Source organism: Borostomias antarcticus, assembly GCF_949987555.1.
Source record: "Borostomias antarcticus genome assembly, chromosome: 23".
NCBI classification, from domain to species: domain Eukaryota; kingdom Metazoa; phylum Chordata; class Actinopteri; order Stomiiformes; family Stomiidae; genus Borostomias; species Borostomias antarcticus.
Window position 1 is genome coordinate 20,077,762 of NC_140256.1, and position 21,749 is coordinate 20,099,510.

The 21,749-nt window shown below is 45.7% G+C and overlaps 1 protein-coding gene across 1 annotated transcript in view; it reads left to right on the forward strand.

Annotated features, from left to right (window-relative positions):
• Window positions 1–514: 514 nt before the first annotated feature.
• Window positions 515–21,749, forward strand: part of kiss1rb (KISS1 receptor b) — a gene marked incomplete at both ends in the record, with an annotated part of 42,677 nt that continues 21,442 nt past the window's right edge. The window contains 3 exons of the mRNA XM_084456904.1: window positions 515–749; window positions 5,644–5,768; window positions 6,971–7,106. Coding sequence (XP_084313030.1) covers window positions 515–749; window positions 5,644–5,768; window positions 6,971–7,106 — 496 coding nt within the window. The remainder of the gene's footprint in view (window positions 750–5,643; window positions 5,769–6,970; window positions 7,107–21,749) is intronic.

Here is a 21,749-nt window from a genome sequence, read left to right on the forward strand (position 1 = left end):
ATGACGTGGTGGACCATGTTGTTGTGTTAGTGGTCTGGTGATGACGTGGTGGACCATGTTGTTGTGTTAGTGGTCTGGTGATAACGTGGTGGACCGTGTTGTTGTGTTAGTGGTCTGGTGATAACGTGGTGGACCATGTTGTTGTGTTAGTGGTCTGGTGATAACGCGGTGGACCGTGTTGTGTTAGTAGTCTGGTGATAACGTGGTGGACCATGTTGTTGTGTTAGTGGTCTGGTGATGACGTGTTGGACCGTGTTGTTGTGTTAGTGGTCTGGTGATAACGTGGTGGACCGTGTTGTGTTAGTGGTCTGGTGATGACGTGGTGGACCGTGTTGTTGTGTTAGTGGTCTGGTGATGACGTGGTGGACCATGTTGTTGTGTTAGTGGTCTGGTGATGACGTGGTGGACCGTGTTGTTGTGTTAGTGGTCTGGTGATGACGTGGTGGACCGTGTTGTTGTGTTAGTGGTCTGGTGATGACGTGGTGGACCGTGTTGTTGTGTTAGTGGTCTAGTGATGACGGGGCCCCCCACGCCTGCCGGAGCCCTGGACTGCCGGCCCGTCAGAGGCGGGTCCCTGTGTAACGAGTCGGCCCCTCTGGAGGGCCAGGGGCCGCCGCTGCTGGTGGACGCCTGGCTGGTGCCCACCTTCTTCTGCCTGATCATGCTGCTGGGCCTGCTGGGAAACTCCCTGGTCATCCATGTGGTCACCAAGCACCAGCAGATGAAGACTGTCACCAACTTCTACATAGGTACTGTAGGCTACTGCTGCTATGTCACCACCATCAACACGCATAACGGAAGTCACATTCCTTATATGTAATGGGTGAACCATCCTGAGCCATGCAGAGTCTGCTCATTTATTCTTTCTTTTTTTTCCATTGTTCCTGGAGGAACTGAGGAAAGTGTTTAGCCTCACCACCATCACTTATACAATGGGTAGTTCTGACCTCGCAAGCTGATAGCTAGCGTCCGCGTTACGTCTTAATTTAGCAACGCTAAACGTGTGTGAGTGTGTTTGTACACAGGACTGCGAGATACGTTAGTGCAGCTGATCAGTGGTGGTAGTGCTTGTAGTTAGTGCTGCTTCTGCACGCTACTCTGCTTTCAGCTACCACCACTGGCTAGCCTTCCTTACTGACTGCTGGCTAGCCCTCCTCACAGACCGCTGGCTAGCCCTCCTCACAGACCGCTGGCTAGCCCTCCTCACAGACCGCTGGCTAGCCCTCCTCACAGGCTGCTGGCTAGTCCTCCTCACAGACTGCTGGCTAGCCCTCCTCACAGGCTGCTGGCTAGTCCTCCTCACAGACTGCTGGCTAGCCCTCCTCACAGACCGCTGGCTAGCCCTCCTCACAGACCGCTGGCTAGCCCTCCTCACAGACTGCTGGCTAGTCCTCCTCACAGACTGCTGGCTAGCCCTCCTCACAGGCTGCTGGCTAGTCCTCCTCACAGGCTGCTGGCTAGCCTTCCTCACAGACTGCTAGCTAGCCTTCCTCACAGGCTGCTGGCTAGCCTTCCTCACAGGCTGCTGGCTAGCCTTCCTCACAGACTGCTGGCTAGCCTTCCTCACAGGCTGCTGGCTAGCCTTCCTCACAGACTGCTGGCTAGCCTTCCTCACAGGCTGCTGGCTAGCCTTCCTCACAGACTGCTGGCTAGCCTTCCTCACAGGCTGCTGGCTAGCCTTCCTCACAGGCTGCTGGCTAGCCTTCCTCACAGGCTGCTGGCTAGCCTTCCTCACAGACTGCTGGCTAGCCTTCCTCACAGGCTGGTAGGACGTCCTCGCGACGTGCGTCCGCGCCATGAAGATGGCTCCTATAACACCAGCTTCCTGTCTGGAAGCTCACAGTGTTTGTAGCAGTGCCCAGCCAGCCTCATTCTCCTTGCTGCTATCCTCCCACTCACCCTTGACCTCTCTCTGTACAGATCTTCAATACCTCAATACTTCAAACTGACATGCAATGCAAGGCAAGGCAAGTTTATTTGTATAGCACATTTCAGCAACAAGGCAATTCAAAGTGCTTTACATGAGACATTAAAAGCATCAAGACAAAGTGCAAGAAACACATTATAAAAGGTCATATAAAATGAAATGCAAGAAAAAACACATTATAAAAGTACATTTATCATGTTTAGCCCTGTTTTAAGGTTACTTATGATCATATACAATGGTTCAGATCAAAAAGTTGACAAAACTAGCACTTTTGAGAAAGTCTGATCATTGCTCTACCACCGTTTAGGTCATACAATGGATGTAGGTGGGCACCGTGAAAAATCATTCAAAAACATGTTAAACTCTCGATTTCAAACACAAGAAGCTCACCGAGGGAGTAATTGGTGTCCGTTGGTGTTCTGACATCAAATTCGCCGCAAAGTATGAATCCTGTAGGGTTTTATTGATCATTTTATGAAATCCATTGACTTGTATTGACGCCACCGTTGTAGATGTGTAGATCAATCCGCAGAGGGGATTCAGGAAGCGGAACTACTTACGGGCCATTCCAGAATTGGAGGACATTTTCAGTCCCAGCCATGAAATGTCATATAATATAAACAAAACATGACATTGTTATGTAATTTATACTTGTCCTGAGACCAAAAATAAATGTAGTTGTTGAAAAAATTATCCCGAAATATTAAAAAAAAAAAAACTAATAACTCTCATGCACCCCCCAAAACAGCATTGTGCTCTTGTCCCGCCTTCTTGTTGACCAACTTGCATGTCAAATATAACATTAAAAATATGTTTTAAATTTACTTTTCTTGCTATTTTTTTCTTGATCTATGTCTCTCATAATTGTTTTATTATTATTATTATTCAACATATTTTAAATAGTTGTAATAATAAACTTAAGTTGTGTCCCACAACATGCATGTAACCCTATTACTTAAACCTATTTAGCCTAGCAGAGGAAGAGAAAAAACTGTGAGTTACGTGTCACACAGGAAATTACATCATCAAGACATTAGCTAAAGAAATGGCAAAACCAAAGTTAAGTCCTCTCTTCAACTTTTCATATTTTTCAAATCTTTTCAGCATTGACTGACTGTGTCACTCTAACTATTGCAACCCTGTTACTCATATTATTAGAATAAGACAAATCTTTTTTATTTTTTTATTCATAACAAACATTAATCAGCTAGCATCTGTTCCTGAGGTAAAAGCTAACATTCGCATGGATTTGCAACCCTGTTACCATAATTTAAGTAACAGGGTTGCATGAGAGTAACAGGGAGGGTTGCATAAAATTAAATGTGTATAATCCCATTTTATTTGAAATGAGTGAGTATTCATGGTGAATTTGACTTTCTTTACTTAATGGTATAAGGATTTACTGAAAAATATTTTAAAATATACTGTTTTCAGGTTCCTGAATTTTGGTAACAGGGTTGCGCCAAGCACACACAGCAAATGAAACCTCTCATAAAAATTGTACTGTACCTTTGATGCCTGAGCTGGCCCAATCACATTTTAGATGTTTTTTTTGCCTGTTTTTCTTAAATACATAACAGAAAATTGTAAAATTAATGGTCAGTTTCAATTAATGGAAGTTTGTTCCAGATATGTGGAGCATAAAAACTGAACACTGCTTCTCCATGTTTTGTTTTAACTCTGGGGACGGGCCTCTGCCAGATGACCTGAGAGGTCTGGATGGTTCATAACGTAGCAGCAGATCAGAAATATATTTTGGCCCTAAACCATTCAGTGCTTTATAAACCAACAGCAGTATTTTTAAGTAAATTCTTTGACAGACAGGAAGTCAGTGTAAAGACCTCAGAACTGGAGTTACTTTCTTAGTCTTAGTGAGGACTCGAGCAGCAGCGTTCTGAATCAGCTGCAGCTGTCTGATTGATTTTTTAGAGCGACCTGTAAACACACCGTTACAGTAGTCAAGTCTACTGAAGATAAACGCATGGACAAGTTTTTCCAAATCATGCTGAGACATAAATCCTTTAATCCTTGATATATTCTTCAAGTGATAGTAGGCTGACTTTGTAATTGTCTTAATGTGACTGTTGAAATTCAGGTCTGAGTCCATGACTACACCAAGATTTCTGACTTTGTTTGTGGTTTTTAGCATTACTGATTAGAGCTGAGCGCTGACTTTTAATTGTTCTTCTTTGGCTCCAAAAACAATTAATTCAGTTGTATCTTTGTTTAGTTGAAGAAAGTTCTGGCACATCCAATTGTTGATTTGTTCAGTGCACTTACTCAGCACTTCTATGGGATTATAGTCCCCTGGTGATATGGTGAAATACATTTGTGTGTCGTCTGCATATCGGATCGGATAAAATTGTGTCATGGTATTGATTTTAATTGGGAACTGGGACAATATATATCCTGTACTTGATATGGAGGCATTGACTGCTTGTCTAATTTTCTGAAATTTTTCATTGAAGAATGAGGCTAATAGAGTTGAGAGGCTACTGACACAGGAGGTTGTTAGCCTATCGTGCGCGTTATCAGAATCAGAATTAGTTATTGCCATTTGTACTATACATACATAGGATTTTTTTGTGACACAGTGGTGCTTTACAACAATAAAACAATGGACAAGTGCAAACAAAAACTAGCAGTGCAACTGGCAAAAATTGCAGGGGGCGGGGGAGAGGGTCAGAGGGGAACCTTGATAAGGCCGATGGCCATAGGGATAAAGCTGTCCCTGTGTTAAACAGTTTTAGTCTTTGACGACCGCAGCCTCCTGCCAGAGGTGAGTGGTGTGAAGAGGCCATAGCCCGGGTGGAAGGGGTCCAGTGATCATGTCCAGTGCTGCATAGCATTCTGGTGCAGCATCTGTCCAGTGACCTCTGCAGGTGGTGGCTCAGGGTCCAGCACTCACAGCCTGGAGTGTGACTGAGCATCAGGGTCCCCAAGCCAAGCCCGAAGATCTGATATGACTGGGTTCTTGGCCAACCCTGGCCTTCAAGCCAAGTACACAGTAGAGCTGAGGAATCACTTTCAGCTGCTGGGTACAGAGGAGAAGGAGGAGAAGGAGCTTATATAAAGTACAGGCAGTTTGTTGCTGCGAATGTGGAGGTGACTAGGATGTGTGTGCCGGTGATGGAGAAGAACAGAATCTCCCTGAGGTCCAGGCATCTGGAGGTCATGGTGGCACGTGAAAAAGTGGAGGATGCACACCGAAGCTTCGAACACGAGCTGACTTTAGAGAATCACAAGGTACTGAATGAGGCCAAACAGCTTCTCTTCAATACTGCGTGACACGGGTCCTGTAGTTTGGAAAAGGAACAACCTGACTGCGATACTGTTTTAACGATTACAAAAAGGCATTTGACTCAATACACAGAGGCGTGATGATGAAGATATTTAAGGCCTTTGGTGTCCTTAACATGATGTGAAGTCGGAACTACCCATCGTATAATGGCCCTACAGTGTAATCATCCTGCCATGTCTACAAGACTCTTTTACTGTTATCTTACCAATAGAACCAACTGGGCCGATTGAAGTCCAACAAGTTGTACATACCCCACCATAGTTATGTCAGAAATAACATTACTGTTACATAAATACTTAATAATGAAAGCTTACAGTATAGTAAGGTTGAAACCACATTTATGATCAGATCTAATGGCAATAATTGTAAGTGTGTAATTGTGAAAGAGTGCTCATTAGTTTTGGCTGTTTTCCAGTGAATCTGGCCGTCACAGACATCTTGTTCCTGGTGTGCTGCGTCCCGTTCACTGCCACGCTCTACCCACTGCCCAGCTGGGTGTTTGGAGACTTCATGTGCCGACTAGTCAACTACCTTCAACAGGTGGATATATACACACACACACACACACACACACACACACACACACACACACACACACACACACACACACACACACACACACACACACACACACACACACACACACACACACACACACACACACACACACACACACACACACACACACACACACACACACACACAAGGCAAGGCAAGGCAAGGCAAGGCAAGGCAAGGCAAGGCAAGGCAAGTTTATTTATATAGCACATTTCAGCCACAGGGCAATTCAAGGTGCTTTACATGAGACATTAAAAGCATTAAAACAAAAAGCAAGACATAATAGACATTTAAAACAAAAGGCAGGACAAATTAAAAGCATTAAAACAAAAAGCAAGTCATTATAGACATTTAAACAAAAAGCAGGACAAATAGAATACAGGAATAAAAGTTACAGTGCAGTATACTGATAAACATAGCTCCTCTTAGAAAGCAGTGGCAAAAAGAAAAGTCTTCAGGCTTGTTTTACACACACACACACACACTCACAATGGAAGGAAATTCAACTATATCCTTGAGATAATACCCCCCCCCCAGAACACACCCACACAGACTGTATTATACACACACAAACAAATAATATATCTTTATACAAAAATAGTAAAAATGGCATTAGTTGTTGGAGAGAGGATAGTTGTCATAGTTGGCCAATCTTGTCCATCCCACTCTATCAGCTTTCTCTACTCACACCCCGGATGTGGGAATCTTGTTCTCAACAAAAGTCTTCATATTTACTCATTCTTTGTTTCACGTCATTATTCTAACTCTAACCCTGCACTGAACAGGCTCCCATCACAGCCCTTTCCCCAGAGGGACGATGCTGAAGGAGTCTTCATGATTAGTTCATCCCCTGATCACAGTTCAATTCCTTGATCGCATTCAAAGGACTCTGATTGGCCTGGCTGGAATTCCAACCAAGAAATCACTCTGGACGAGAGCCTTTTCAGATCCTCAATCACATTTAGAAAATTTGAAAATTCAGATCCAGGGGCTGGAGCCAGGCTATCCAAGGAACTTGTAGCAGTCATTGAGATAAAGATGAAGGGGTGGATGTTTGAAACAATGGTGTTTGAGTCTGCAGTGGCATGAGGGGAGCAAGCTAAATTTTATATATCAATTACACATATCCATGTACACACACACACACACATACATACATATACATTCCATTCTGTGTGTTGCAGACGACAGCCCAGGCTACCTGTGTGACCCTGTCAGTGATGAGTGTGGACCGCTGCTATGTGACCGTCTACCCTCTGAAGTCTCTACAGCACCGCACCTCACGCAGCGCCCTCACCGTCTCTGTGTCCATCTGGATAGGTATGCTCACACACACACACACACACACACACACACACACACACACACACACACACACACACACACACACACACACACACACACATATGTGACAGCGGCTGGTGATTTGGTCCGCAACTCGGCAAACCCCGAAATGCGCTAGAGGGCAAAATATATAAAAAAACGTTTTTTTTCGTTTTTTGTTTTTTGGTGTATTACCAAAGTTGAAGTTGTGAAGAACCTACTTACTATAACAGACAACAGTTTTAGGTTCACGAAATACGTTTAATTAGTCTGCAAACTAAGCTCGTTTTTAGCTGATTTCGAGCCGGGCTTGGGGGCGGGCAGATCGATTAGCATGATTTGTTTTCATTGGCTATTGCTTCCGGCTATTGCTTCCGGGTTCTCTGCCCCCCACCCTTCCCACACGCCGGCTGTTTACATTCAATTATTTTACTGTCCCAAGTTTAACCATGGATGCTCCAGCGTTTGCTAAAGAGAAGACGGGGATGGCATCCAGGACATGGAAAGAGTTTGAAGAGCAGCTAAAACTCCAGCAGAGCAGGACTCGTTCGTACACGGAGTTTATTCTTGATGACCTGTGATACAGAGATGACTGTAACAAAGCAAGCTGCTACCAAGCGCAGAGTTGCGTCGAACGACGTACCAGATTCACACCACCGCCAAGCATTCTGCTTTGCTTTGGGGTAAGCTGATCTTTATACTATCTGTGCTGTTTACATTACATTAACGTTAGTCGTTTAGCAGAAGCTCCTTTCTAAACAAGTGACTAAGTCTAGCTAGCATAACAAACTAACAAAGGCTAGCTAGCTAACGTTAGCCAACATGCTAGTTAGCTGAGCTAGCCCTTTGTTCCTAAACTAGCCAGCGTGGTAGCTAATATCTAGCTAGGTAGCTATATTATAGAGAGAAACAGAATGAGAGAGCATGAGAGCTATGGTAGTCTGACACCTTTTTCTTTGTTTTGTTTACAGGATGAGCAAAAACCAGCTCCAGCTTGTAAGGAATTGCAGCTCTCCCTTCATACCAGCCAGCAAGAAGATCACTGCACTACAGCTTTGATTTTGCACAACAGGTGAGAATACGTTCATCCTATCATGCATTAGCTAGTCTATTTAATCAACACATTCTGGTACTATTGTATCTATATGGAGTGCCAGTACTGTGGGCAATAGTTTAATGTATTTTCCTCCTTCTATTCTATTGCAGTTTTGATGCTGAGAGACCTGGCATGGTTGTGGCCAGAGAACACTGTGATGCACCGGCGCAAGCCTGATGTCCTGCCCCCCAGAGAAGGTCTTCTTGTGCAAGCCCCACCCGGACTGGACATGGCCAGACAGACGTATCTCTTTGACAAGATCAGAGAGTTCTGTTCTGATGAGGGACGAGACGTCACATGTCCCCCGCCAAACTCCACAGCAGCTCAGAACAAGACTGTCCGCTTGTAGATTCACTGCAGATCATCAGGACGGACAGCAATGCAGGAGAAAGGCCACAGCCTTTCCTGTTTTCCTGTTTGTATACTGAAGCGTTGCTTGTTCTCTTGCACAGACTTGCCCACACTTGCACAGACTGCATTGTTAGAATATTGAATACTGAGCTGAGTACTGTTGTTATTACCTTGAGTATTGAGCTGGGGACTGTTATTACTTTGTTGTACACTTGATCACAATGAACACTATGCACCTTGTCTCTAAAACAGACAACTGACTGTACACTTTAACACTTAGACGGTTGCCTTTTTTTGTACACTCAACTACTTATGCTTGTACTTTATATCATGTATGTGACAATAAAGAACGTTAAATTTGAACTTCATCTCATATTGTTCTTAACTGCATTCACAACACAAGATTAATACTGACTCAAAGAGTGTGGGGTCATCAGTGAGAGAGCACCTCACTTGGCAGCCTCTCAGGTAATACCCCAAGTTGACAGCCACTCTGACAGATAATGACAGATCCTCCAGTGGGGGAGTGGCTGGGGGTGCGGTTACCAGGCTATTGTTCACGCCCATTACCTGGCAGTCAGAGGTGTGAAATGTTGGAGAACTTTGGAGGGAGATTTCTCAGCTAAGTTGATTTGGCAGTACTAGCATTCAAATAAGCATATCTTCTTCAAATATGTTCAGATTTCAATGTATGAGACCTCATTTGAAAGCTTACAATCTGCACTTTCATAATCTGTAAAAAACTGAAAAATGAAAATGCCTAGTTGAGGACCAAATTACCAACGGCGGTCACATATATATACATACATACACACATACACACACACACACACACACACACACACATATATATATGTTACGGTGAATGTGAGAAAACGGGGAATGTGAGCTTTTCCCGGTTAATGTGCACATTCTCCGACCTCGCGGGTAATGTAGGAGAAACATGTGCGTTTCTCACATCTCCCGGGTAATGTGCACATTCCCCGACCTTGCGGGAGATGTGAGAAATTGGTTAGTATTTCTCACATCTCCCGCAAGGTCGGGGATTGTGCACATTAACCGGGAAATGCGTACAATTCCCGACCTTGCGGTAAATCTAGCAAAGTCCAACCGTATGCAAAACCTCTGCGCAGCCGGGTGCTGGGAGAGGGATGCTACCGTAGGCTTATGCCAAAAGACAAGTGTGAGTTTGATGCATCCTCAACTAGATCATTAACAGTTAATAATAACAGTCCAGGGATGACTTTTTGTCATGTATTTATTATAGAAAACACAGCTACTCACAATGAGATCTTAACATGATCAAACACACCTGTGTACTGAATCCTAAGGTCTTATTGCAGCGTTGTGCTGCGCATAGAGGCTATTGTGCTTAAATTATGACTACATTTCGGGGTGGGTGGAGGTGAACATATTAAGTCAAGTTATTATTTTCCTTTCATAATTTACAACACCAAAGAATTGTAATTCTGCAAAACATTCTGAAAGGGCATTACAATAACATTCAAAACGAGATCCATTGACTGCATGACCTGTTACGTCTCCGGACTTCAGATTAGGCTCCCCCTTGACCGCTGTGCGAGTCTTGGTGCACGGCCCTCTCTCCAAATTCCTTGGATTATGTTGAATCGCTGCGCTACGCATGCAGTCTGCCACATATTAGTAGGATCAGTAGGCTATATGTAGGCTACATCCCCTGCCCCTTTCTGTAAAACATATTGTGTTGCCTTTGTATATGAAATGAGCTATATATAATGATTTAATTGATCTGTCTAATTATCAGTTATTGCAGTGGTATTCCGCTCGATTCCTTTATATCACCGCAACTGACAAATGTTCCCAGAACAGTAACGTTTCAGTGTTCAACAGGCTTTGTTGGACACCTACTAAGATAAATAACGTTAGACTGATCAACAATGCGGATTTTATTTCGGTTTCACAGCGCAAATAATCTGTCTTCTGGTTGCAATGTTCCTTTTGCGTTTGTTAACTCACCAGTGTATCCTCAATACTACTTACACTGTGTGCAGCATATATTACTGTTCAAAGTAGACCACAGACTGTTATTATTAACTGTAAATGATCTAGTTGGATGCATCAAACTCACACTTGTCTTTTGGCATAAGCTAGAGCCATATCTGAGGCTAAGTTTAATTTGGAACAACTACAACTGGCTAGCGATAGTCGGATGAAAACATGCATCATCATTTCTGTCTTCCAGCTGTCTCAACTGAGCAGCTTGTAATCTGGCTGCACCTAGCTTCATTTTTTTCAACTCCCTCTTTTCAATGTGATCACGAAGACGCTCCGCATAGCGGAAATGGTCAACAACTTCCTTGAGAGAAGTTGACTCCCAGGTGTGGCACGTCAACCTAACTTGGTCGGACAAAGAGGAGAGAGAGTTATTCATTAACTGTTTTTTCAAAATCTTTTTATAATCGGCATTCGCTTTGTCCATGCCACTGTGTCCGGCGAAGACTGATTCTAACCGTTCCCAAAACTTCTCGAACTGTTCATCGGATTTTTGTTTGCAATATGTGATACGGTCCCAATCCATCTTTTTAGGGAATCGAGTTTTGATTCTGTTCAACAGCGCAGCGTTTTGGCCAGTAAAATCGACATGAGAAAAAGGTAACGTAATGTCAAACGGATCTTTCATATCAACCCATTTTAAACCAAGCACTTGTCGTATGATCATGGCGATTTCCTCCGTGTGAGGCTCATACATTCGAACTAAACTGTTAAAAAGATTTTAAAACTCGCAGTTCATCAGAACGCCACGGTCTATAAACCCTAATCTCTGGAGTCCAGGCCGCGTAACCAGCTGCATCATTTATTTGAGAAGGGCGAGGAACAGGATTTGGGCAGCGTATCAATGGGGCTTGTATTTGCGGTCCCTCCAGACTATCTCTAGCCATTTGCAGTTGTTCCAAATTAAACTTAGCCTCAGATATAGCTCTAGCCAATTCTTCTTTCCTGATCTGTTCTTGTTTGGTGTAATCTCTCGTAGAAAGGGGCGCGCTTAATTCGTATTGTAGAGGCGAGAGAGAAGGGACGTGGCTAATAATGGCGGGAGCATGAAAAGGGGGAAGAACAACAGCCTGGTTGGGTGGTGTGAGCACGGGGCAACGAGTCGAGGGGGACAGATCTAATTTTAAATCAGAGTGACTCAATGGGGGAAGCGGCGGAGACGCCGTTGGCTGTACAGTTTCTTTGTATTTTTTCTCTGACCTCAAAAATCCTTCCCGCGCTACTGACTCCCAAATTTTAAATGCAGCCCAATCGATGGCATTACCACTTTTCCTCCCCAACTTAGTTTTCTCAAACGCTTCTAGTTGAGCCCTAACGTTGGCCAAGGCTTTAACGCTAAGCGTACCAGATGGAGACGGAAAACTGCTATGCTTATTCCATAGTAGAATCTGCCAACAGGCACTAGCAGAATACTTTAGGGCAACAATTTTAGCTGGACCAGACAATTTAAGAATATCAAGCGATGAGCTAGTAGTGGAACCCATAATGCACAAGAATACAATCTAAAATAGCAATGAAACTCAAATACACAGGAAATAGAAACAATATCGAAAGAAACAAAGACACATTAAACCGCTAAGTAACTCACCCAGCAACTGGTCCTTTGTTGTCCCTCTGGCTCGGGCGGGATCACCGGGAGAGCGGAGTAGTTGTTGGCGTTTCCTTTGTCTCCCAGACAACCAGCTACCGGAAACCTAGCAGTTACGATTTATGGCAGTCGAAATAGTGTCGAAAATGTAAACAATACTTACCTGGATAATAGGCGCACTTAACAAACAATACAAGGCAAGAGCCGAAGCTCAAACAGTAAACAACAAAACGAACAACCCCGTGTAGGGACACGGAACACAAAGGACGAACAAAGGCCTACGTTAAAACAAACAAAAAGCATATGCCTGCCCGGCTGAACCACCAGCCCTTGGGTGGAAGCTAAAACTCGTTTAGGCTATACCAACCACCCGGGATAAAGGGGAAAACGTTTCTCCAAGAAACGCTGATCGGACACTACCAAATCACTCCCAGTAGCTACCTTTGTTGAGAAAACATACAACGGCTTGCAACCGATCAACAACCTAAACTGTACATCAACTGCAGGGGAACAAATGAGTCACAAGACCAAAATCACACTTCTACTGAAAGGCAAAACCCCTAGTAACGAAACAAGGACGAAGTCAAAGAACAATACAATATCATATATCGCTATTGTTGAGTTACAACTACTTAGATCGATACCACCTACTCCCCCCCCCGGGGAGTTTGTTTCCAACAATACGCCAGCCCAACCACACAATTCGAAACGAAAGCAAGGCAAATACAACTCAGAACAATAAGAGGGTTCGTTCAAACGTACCTGTGAGTTCAAGAAGCCAGTGGAAGAACTGAGGAAATAATCTCAGCGTGCGCTCTGGCGCAAGAGAGAAAACTGACTTTCCGAACCCACTATGGACCGACACGTCTGTCGACCAGTTCATCCACTGGAATCCCGAAGCAACACAACAGGCAGTCCTCCCATTTCGTCATCCCCGTCGCCAACTGTAATGGATTTTAACTGATCTAGTCAAAAAGGATTTACCAAGATTCGCTCAAAAGGTTAAGTCTGGTTTATTGAGAAAACATATACGAGCGCAAGGACTTCCTGGACAACGCAACAAGAGTGGTTTATCCAAAGAAGTGAAGCCTCCTGATCTTGTGCTGCCTTATATTCAAGCAAAACACAGGTACGGCGCTTCCAGGATGTGATTGGCTAATCCATTGTACGTCATATGAAATGGCAGGCGTGGCCGAGAATACAGACATGTGACATGAGAAAAGGCGGCAATTTCTTGGAGACAAAGGGACAAAGGATGGTTATTCTGGAGTAGACATTTCTAGGTGTGTGGACCTCCTGGAGGCCACCCTGTCTATGTGAACGGTTGAGGGAGGTGGTGAGTTACAAAAGGAGAGAAAGAACAAAGGTTTAAGGTGTTTGGAATAGGAAGGTCTTGAGGCCAGATGTAAATTCTATAACACCATCCACCCCCCCACCCATCCATCTATCCACCCATCCATCCACCCATCCATCCACCCACACACCCACCCGTCCATCCACCCATCCATCCACCTGTCCATCCACCCATCCATCCATCCCCCCCACCCACCCACCCATCCATCCATCCACCCATCCATCCACCCATCCATCTACCCACCCACCCACCCACCCATCCATCCATCCATCCATCCATCCATCCATCCCCCCACCCATCCATCCACCCACCTGTCCACCCACCCATTCATCCACCCATACATACATACATACATACATACATACACCCATCCATCCTCTCATAGATTACTAAGTCTTAGTAAATACTAAGTTTAAGTACTTAGTATCAACTCTGAATCAATGGAAATAGCTCCTCAAGTAGTTCACCTTTTGGAAGATCTTCAAATCAAACTTTATTTGTATAACGCATTTCATACACAGAGGCAACACAATGCGCTTTACAGAGTGGAATGTGAGGGGGGGCATAGGTCCCACCCGAGCTGAGTCTCCAGGGCCTGCTACAGGGTGGCCTGGCCGGGGTGTCCACAGGACCTGGTTAGAGTCTCAGAGGGAGAGACTCTAGGGAGGAGGACGGCGGGGTCAGTGGCTGTACTGGACACCCACTGCAGACACTGGGGTATCTATCGGACTCAGGGTGGTCTGCAGGTGACAGTGGGGCCTCCACTGGACCTGGTTAGAAGGTAGGAGGGAGAGAGAGAGGCACTAGGGAGAGGGGAAGCAGAAAAGGGTTAGTAGCACGCAGAGCCAGTCCTATCCATGGAGCATTGTACTGCATAAACATAATCTGATCTGTGTGTGTACTTTTACTCTGTACTCTAGGCCATTAACCAGGGCAGATTTCAACTTAAGTCCAACCCCTCCGAGGGAATTGTTTGAACGACATGAACATCACGGTGACAAGAAAAACAACTGGTCTCTAAATCCTACTAGAAGGATCATTATAATGGGTGACTCAAATATTAGCAGGTTGCCTCCAGTTGATGATAAACGGATCCAGGTCGATAGCTTCCCGGGGGCCAAAATTAACCATGCAACTCACATTCTCAGACAAAAAACTCCGACTACGGACCACGTGGACATAGTTCTCCTGAGCTTTGGCCTCAATGATAAGGAGAACAAATCGCCAGTCTCCCTGGATAACTCTCTTAAAAAGCTTCTCCAGGCAGCACACGCAACCTTCCCTCATGCGGCGGTTTACATACCAAATATCAACTTCTCAGACAGACTGCAGAGTAACCATAAAAGAAACCTGGGGGTTCTGAACTCCATCATCTCAAATATGGTCAACAACATTCCTTACTTGAGTAAGAGACTTTTCAACACAGAACGGGACAACATCCACTGGACGGGAGAGACAGCAAAGAACATGTGGAACCTCTGGAGCTCTTTTTTGTCCTTGGACAAACGGAGCAACACTCCAACATAACAGACAAGTCAATAATTAACCTTTCCCAAACTTACTCACTCTCATCGGATCAAACGAAAGTTCTCAAAAAGGGCCTTTCTTTTGTTCCTTCCCCCCTAGATAACAGTAACATCAGGCTTTCCCTTTTGGGACATCTCTCTTCCTATCACCGTTGCCTAAAATTAGGTGCCTATTTTGGCCACACTCCAAAAACTGAACCCCCTCCATTCCAACCGAAGTCAACATGGGAACCACACCCTTCATGCCTCCCCAAAGAACTATTGGACTTAATCAAGAAGGACAAAACGGACCTCCAAGAACTACAATTGACACCCATAACACAGAACCTGCCTGAGGGTGAAAGACGAGCTATTACGGAACTTTCCTCTAACACGTCCATAGTCATTAAACCAGCCGACAAAGGCAGCTCTATAGTCATTATGGACAGAAACCAATACATACAGGAAGCACAAAGACAGTTGGAAGACTCCAATTACTACCAGCCGTTGGAGAACCCAATTTACCCAGAAACGGACATCCTCATATCAAAGGTCCTCTACTCAATGGTAGAGAACAAATACATCACCAAGAAACAATGGTCATACCTGACAGACCAAGACATCCCACGTCCAAGGTTGTTCTATCTTTTACCAAAAATCCACAAAGACCCTGAAACATGGCCGGTCCCCCGGGTAATACCCCCAGGAAGACCGATAGTTTCGGATTGTGGAAGCGAGAGCTGCCGTATAGCAGAACTCTTGGACTACTACCTGAACCCCCTATCCTCTCGTCATGTCAGTTACATAAAGGATACATATGACTTTGTAGAAAAAGTTAGAAACACCAGACTACAGGAACCATGCCTCCTGTTTACCTTAGACGTGGATAACTTATATACAAACATCGAGACACCCACGGGACTGGAAGCTGTCAAAGCCATCTTTGAGAAATACCCAGATCCCACACGACCAGACAACCAAATACTGGAACTACTCCACCTTAGCCTGACCCGTAATGATTTTCAGTTTAATGGCAAGTACTACCTACAAACTAAAGGAACGGCAATGGGCAAGAAATTTGCCCCGGCTAATGCCAATATCTATATGGCTATATGGGAAGAAACCATCTTACCCCAATGTTCAAAGTCCCCAACACACTACTATCGGTTCCTTGATGATATCTGGGGTATTTGGCCCTATTCTGAAGGGGAGTTTAGGGAATTTGTGGAAAAACTTAACTCCCACCACCCTTCAATCAGAGTTAAGGCATCAACAAGTATCTCAGAAGTAAACTTCTTGGACGTTACAACGTTCAAAGGACCGGACTTTTGCACCACGGGAATACTGGATACCAAAGTGTTCTTTAAACCGACTGACTCACATACTCTCCTTCACCATTCTAGTTTCCATCCGAAACATACTTTTAGGGGCATTGTTAAATCTCAACTTATTAGATTCAATAGAATCTGCTCCAGAATGGTGGATCGGGATCTGGCCACTACTATCCTCTTTCGGGCGCTAAGACCAAGAAACTACTCCAGAGCTTTCCTACGGTCTGTCCAAAAGGAAGTCTACACCACTGGTACACGTAAAACCAGAACACTAGACCCTAACAAAAGATTGACACCCTTTGTGGCTCCATACTCTCCTTTCGCAAGGGAAATAATCAATCGATCGAGACGTAACTTCAATCAGATCATGTCTGCCTTACCACTCCATGAGGAGATTGAAATCATTTCAGCCTTCATGAGAAACCCGAATCTAAAGGATCTTTTGGTTAGGGCTAAACTTCCCCCGCCGGGGGAAACGACTCAGGTCTCCGGGACGCTGCAGGACAGCCACGAACAGGAACTCGGGCCAAACTTTCTTCCTCCCTAGAGGTATCACTTTGAGACACACAAACTGTATTTACATGATTAGTTGCAGGCGGTGCAACATCGTGTATGTCGGGGAAACGGGAAACTCCATCGCGACCCGGTTAGCAGCACACCGCCAAAACATCGGGGCTGGCAGAAAAGCCAACACCCATCTGGTCCGGCACTTTTCCAAACACGGACTCCACAACGTCCGGACCCAGAGGGTTGAACACAACCCGACCTGGAGTAAAGCAGAGAGACGAGCTGCGGAAAGGAAGTGGATAAGGCGGTTGGGTTCAAGACACACGCAGGGCCTCAATGAGTCGTACTAAGGATGGCATCAAACTCAATGTTTTACCTATAAAAGCTCAAGTTTATCTGAATATGTATAAATATATAAATATATGTCCTTCATTTGTTGAGCCTACGGGTATAATAATAATTGTCAATGTTCTTACAAAGTCTTCTGAATTGTATTGTTAAAAAGATTTTGAGACAGTTTTTGAAAGTGTTTAATACATAAATAAAAAAATATATATTTTTTAAAAGATTGATGAAGGATGGGACCAGTGATGTTGAGGCAACAATCATAACATTACTAAATGTGTGTGATGCCAAATCTGAGTTTTTCCCATTATCCTTCCAGCTTTCTTTGTCCTTAAAATGTAGACATGGCATCATAGACTCTATACCTGACCATTTCCACTTATCCGATCGGCCCTTGCTCATGATCTCTGCACTCAAAATCCTGCCATATGGATCGTATCAATGGTCGAGACTGGATCCAACTACGAGAATGTCCCCCCCCCCCCCCTCTCTCTCCCCTCCCTCTCACTTCTCCTGTTGAGGAGTGTGTGGGGAACACCTCTCTCTCTCTCTGTCTCTCTCCCCCTCTCTCTCTCTCTCTCTCTTTGCCCCTCTCTCTCTCTCCCCTCCCTCTCACTTCTCCTGTTGAGGAGTGTGTGGGGAACACCTCTCTCTCTCTCTCTCTGTCTGTCTCTCTCCCCCTCTCTCTCTCTCTCTCTCTGTCTCTCTCTCTCTCTCCCCTCCCTCTCACTCCTCTTGTAGAGGAGTGTGTAGGGAACCAGAGCAAGCCTAATCAGGTTGGGAAGGTGGTAAGGGGCCTTCGGGCTCCAGCGGTAATCACTGCACCCAATCCCCCCCCCCCCCCCCCCCATGGCATCATAGACGCTATACCTGACCATTTCCACTTCTCCGATCGGTTCTTGCTCATGATCTCTACAATCAAAACCCTGCCCTCGGATCATATCAATAATCGAGACTGGATCCAACTACAAGGCTGTTCCAAAAACTCTCAACGACTTAGAAAAGCCCAAAAAATCACTTAGTTCCCCCCCCCCCCTCCTCTCCCTCTACCCCCTTCTCTCTCTCTCTCTCTCTCTCTCCTCCCTCTCACTTCTCCTGTTGAGGAGTGTGTGGGGAACACCTCTCTCTCTCTCTCTCTCTCTTTCTCTCTCTCAAAACAACAAAGACAAACAACCCCGTGCAGGGACACGGAACACAAACTATCTGGTTGGAACATTTTAGTAGCTCCTAGCTACAGCCAACCACCCGGGACAAAATGGGTAAGGACGCTTCTCCAAGAAACAAGGATTGGAAAACACCAAATCACTCCCAGTAGCTACCTCCGTTGAGAAACACCCAACTGCATGCGGTTTGAATTACACCCGCGACCGGCCAAAAGGGGAAGCCTGTTTCTGTGATAACCTTGGCGCATTGACTCAAACCAACTCAACCGTTCTAAACTACAGCCGATAAACACTCTAAACTGTACATCAACTGCAAGGGAGCAAATGAGTCACAAGACCAAAATCACACTTCTGAAAGACAAAATCCCTCGGTAACGAAACAAGGACGAAGTCAAAGAACAATACAATATCAGCAATTATACATCGCTATTGTTGAGTTACAACTCCTTAGATCGACACCACCTATTCATTGGTTTTCAACAATACGCCAGACCAACAACACAATCCGAAACGAAAACAAGGCAAATACAACTCAAAACCATAAGAGGGTTCGTTCAAAACGTACCTGTGAATTCAGGAAGCCAGTGAAAGAACTGGGGAAATAATCTTACCGTGCGCTCTAGCGCAAGAGAGAAAATTGGTTTTCCAAATACCCACTATGGATCCGACACGTCTGCCGACCAGTTCATCCACTCGGATACCGAAGCAACACAGGCAGTCCTCCCTTTTCATCCCATCCCCGTCGCCAACTGTAGAAGATTTTTAACTGATCTAGTCAAAAAGGATTTGCCAAGATTCGCTCAAACAGGTTAAGTCTTTATTGAGAAAACGTACGAGCGCAAGGATTTCAGGACAACGCACATGAGTGGTTTATCCAAGTGAAGTGCCGCAGCCTGGTCTTGCGTGGCCTTATATTCAAGCAATACACAGGTATGACGCTTCCAGGATGTGATTGGCTTATCCATTGTACACGTCATATTAAATGGCAGGCGTCATCAACAGTGGTCGAGAATACAGACACGTGACATGAGAAAAGGCGGTAATTCTTGCAGGGACAAAGGGACAAAGGATGGTTATTCTGGAGTAGACAACGTCTAGGTGTGTTGACCTCCTGGAGGTCATCCTGTCATGAATTAGGTTAGCACAGCTATGTGAAAGGTTGAGGGAGGTGGTGAATTACAAAGGAGGTGATGAAACTACAATTTCTATGACAATTTCCATTGGCTATTTCTTAAAGAACTTCTATCTGACTTTAATGCTTTGCTCATGAATGCTAATGCATCATCTTTGCAAGCAAAAAAAACCCTAGAGTGCTTTTTAACACCATTAATATGATCGTCAGCCCTCCTCTCCCCTCTGCACCTGTGTCCTCTAATGATGACTGTAATAGTTTTATTCAGTTTTGTGAACAAAGTAGCTGAAGTGAGGGCGAGTGTAATAGCCGAGTTATCCAAGGAACACGCAGAGACCAATAAGGCGAGTTGACTGTTTACTTCCACAGGAGTAGAGCACACCAAACAATTGACTGTGGCACCACCAACATGGCTGCTCAGAGACCCCCCTATGAAACAGGAAGCACCTATATATAGTGTACAGATGAACCCTAGTGTCTCCATCTAGTGGACAGGTAAATACATTACAAGTCAAACCAGCCAGGATATTACACCCTTCCCCCCCTGATAAAGACAGTCTGAAAACAGCATTGAACAGAACCCTGAGAACAAAGTCCAACATATCCTACGGTCTAAAGTAATCTGGCGGTCGGGTCTCCCTGGTAGACCTCCTCAGTGCTGGTGGAGTGGACAAAGTCACAGGGGAGGTCGGCAGGGAAGGCTGGGACACATCTCTGTTGACCCCCAGCTCAGGTAGGCCGTACCCCACTACAGAGGGAACTGGGAGGGGCTCTGTTATGTCCATTTCAGGGACGGCAGACAGACACCGAGCCCGGGGAAGTTCCCTGGGAGTGTCTAGGCATGAGCCCCCTTCCCCGTTGGTAGGTGATGGGGAAACTGGACGATGCCGTACGTGGTCCACATGTCGTCTGACCCGCTGACCACTACCCAGCAGCACTGTGCATGACACCGGACCAGTCACGCACTCTACAGTGCCGGGTATCCAGGTGGGCCCAGAACTGAAGTTCTTGGTGTAGACTGGAGCCCCCTCCTGGAGACTCCTTGCTCTGGCGTGCTGATCGTGCTGTTCCTTCTGCTTCAGCTGTTTGTGTTGCACCCGCGACTGAAGATCTGGGTGCAGAAGATCCAGAGTTGACCGCAGTTTCCTGCCAAGCAGCAGCTCTGCAGGAGATTTGCCGGTGGTGGACTGAGGTGTAATCCTGTAACTGAACAAGGCACGTGACAGCTTTGTCTCAACCGACCCCCCTGCACTCTTCTTCAAGAGGGCCTTCAGTGTCTGCACCCCCCTCTCAGCCAGGCCGTTGGAAGCTGGATGCCAGGGGGCGGTGGTGACATGCTGGATACCATTCCGCACCATGAATTCCTGAAAGTCTCTACTAGTAAAGCAAGTCCCGTTGTCAGAGACCAGCATCTCTGGTAATCCAAACCGGCCGAAGCTGTTCCTCAGGCATTCAATGGTGGCCGCTGTAGTTGATGAGTGGAGAGGGTAGGCCTCCATCCACTTGGAGTGAGCATCCATAATGACCAGAAACATGCGTCCCATGAATGGACCTGCATAGTCCACATGTAGCCTCCTCCATGGCTTGTCTGGCCACTCCCAGGGGTGCAAGGGGGCCTGCATCGGCATCTTCCGGTTCACTTGACAGGTGTCACAGCCGTTCACCACCCCCTCAACCTCAGCATCCAGCTGTGGCCACCAGACGTAGCTTCGCGCCAGGCCCTTCATCCGGGTCATTCCTGGGTGAGACTGGTGCAGTTGTTGCAACACCGCTGGACGTCCCTTCAGAGGGATGACCACCCGGGCCCCCCAGAGGACACACCCCCCTTGGATGCTGAGCTCGTTCTGTCTCTGGTAATAGGGAGCAAAACAGGGATTAATAACCCCTTTAGGCCAGCCCCTCTCAACATACTCACGCACCCGGGCCAAAACAGGGTCTCGGCTGGTCCACCTCTCCACTTGTCTGTCCGTAACTAGAGGTGCCTCCAGGTGATCGAGCATCATCACTCTGCCCTCATCTTCCGGGTCCATCACTCCATCATCCTCCTTTCTTGGCAGCGGCAGGCGGCTCAAAGCGTCAGCATTTCCATGATCCTTTCCTGTTTTGTAAACCATCACATAGTCATAGGCCCCCAAGGTCACAGCCCACCTCTGAACTCGGGGTGAAACCATCTGAGGGACCATTTTAGCTTCACTAAACAGGCTGAGGAGAGGCTTATGGTCTGTAACTATGGTAAA